This window comes from Corylus avellana, chromosome ca3 (assembly GCF_901000735.1).
Source record: "Corylus avellana chromosome ca3, CavTom2PMs-1.0".
NCBI lineage: Eukaryota > Viridiplantae > Streptophyta > Magnoliopsida > Fagales > Betulaceae > Corylus > Corylus avellana.
The window spans coordinates 7,947,709-7,949,040 of NC_081543.1; the positions used below are offsets into that span (position 1 = coordinate 7,947,709).

At 34.7% G+C, this 1,332-nt stretch overlaps 1 protein-coding gene across 1 annotated transcript in view; it reads left to right on the forward strand.

The window, feature by feature from the left end:
* The window catches only part of LOC132174027 (probable LRR receptor-like serine/threonine-protein kinase At1g56140), a 4,156-nt gene that overhangs the window by 1,541 nt on the left and 1,283 nt on the right, over positions 1-1,332 (forward strand). Inside the window, exons 2-5 of the mRNA XM_059585741.1 lie at positions 3-103; positions 583-793; positions 1,019-1,193; positions 1,312-1,329. Of these exons, the coding sequence (XP_059441724.1) occupies positions 3-103; positions 583-793; positions 1,019-1,193; positions 1,312-1,329 (505 nt within the window). The remainder of the gene's footprint in view (positions 1-2; positions 104-582; positions 794-1,018; positions 1,194-1,311; positions 1,330-1,332) is intronic.

Below are 1,332 nucleotides of genomic sequence, written 5' to 3' on the forward strand. Positions count from 1 at the left end.
AGGAGCGTCAGATACTGGTTTCATTCTTGTTTTTTCTTTTCTGGAAATTTTGTATGGCTTTTTACCTGATCTATGTAATGGGATCTATGAATTGATCTTTTTGGTAATTTATAGTTTGCTAGATGTATTGTGTGCATCAATGGAGGAAAAAATACTCTGGAAACAAGCTTTTGAATTTAAAAATTAAAGTCTTGGCCCAAATGACAGCAATCTAAAGCTTCGCAGAACATTTAGATAGGGTAACCCTGTCGTCCCTGCCTGATACTTCTCCTTTGAAGTGTGAGGCTAAAATTGAAACCTATTAGACTGTACATACAATTTCATGGTGAAAATAAGCAACTACAGTGTATGACTTTTATCCTTACAAGTTTTATATATAAATGGATATTGTCTGGTTTGGTTCTGCATAGATTGTACTTGGGCCATCAAACAGATAAGTGATTTAAGCCATCCACCCAAGTCAGCCAGACTATCATTTTCTATTTACATCGATATATCAAAATCATCTCGTAGATTACTAATGTTTTTTCTTTCAATATTTTCTGTTACATTTTTTTTTTCCTGAAACTTTGAACTAAATAGGGAACACTTCATGATGGGAGACTAATTGCTGTGAAGCAACTATCTATAACATCACACCAAGGAAAGAAGCAGTTCATGACTGAGATTGCTACTATATCTGCTGTGCAACACCGGAACCTTGTGAAATTGTACGGATGTTGCATTGAGGGAGATCAACGACTACTTGTTTATGAGTTTCTAGAGAATAGAAGTCTTGATCAAGCATTATTTGGTATGTGAATGTGTTTGCACTCTCTCTCTCTCTCTCTCTCTATATATATATATATACATATATATATATACACGTGTGTGTATTTGTGTATGTATTATATATTAAGCAGATTAAGTTTTATATATATTTATATATATACACGTGTATGTATGTGTTATGTATACGCAGGAAAAAGAAGTTTAAATCTTGACTGGTCAACACGTTTTGAAATATGCTTGGGTGTAGCAAGAGGCTTAGCATATCTTCACAAGGAGTCACGACTTCGAATTGTACACAGAGATGTGAAGGCCAGTAATATCCTGCTTGACTCTCATCTCATCCCCAAAATTTCAGACTTTGGCTTGGCCAAGCTTTACGATGATAAAAAGACCCACATAAGCACCCGCGTTGCAGGAACTATGTAAGATCATGAAGCCTTAGTTAGGCACCTTGTCTTTCTGAACTATATAATCCTTTATTTTGTCTTTTTTTATAAGTTATCTTCTACTAAATTTTACATGTGATTGTTACTAATGTAGTGGGTATCTTGCACCGGAGTA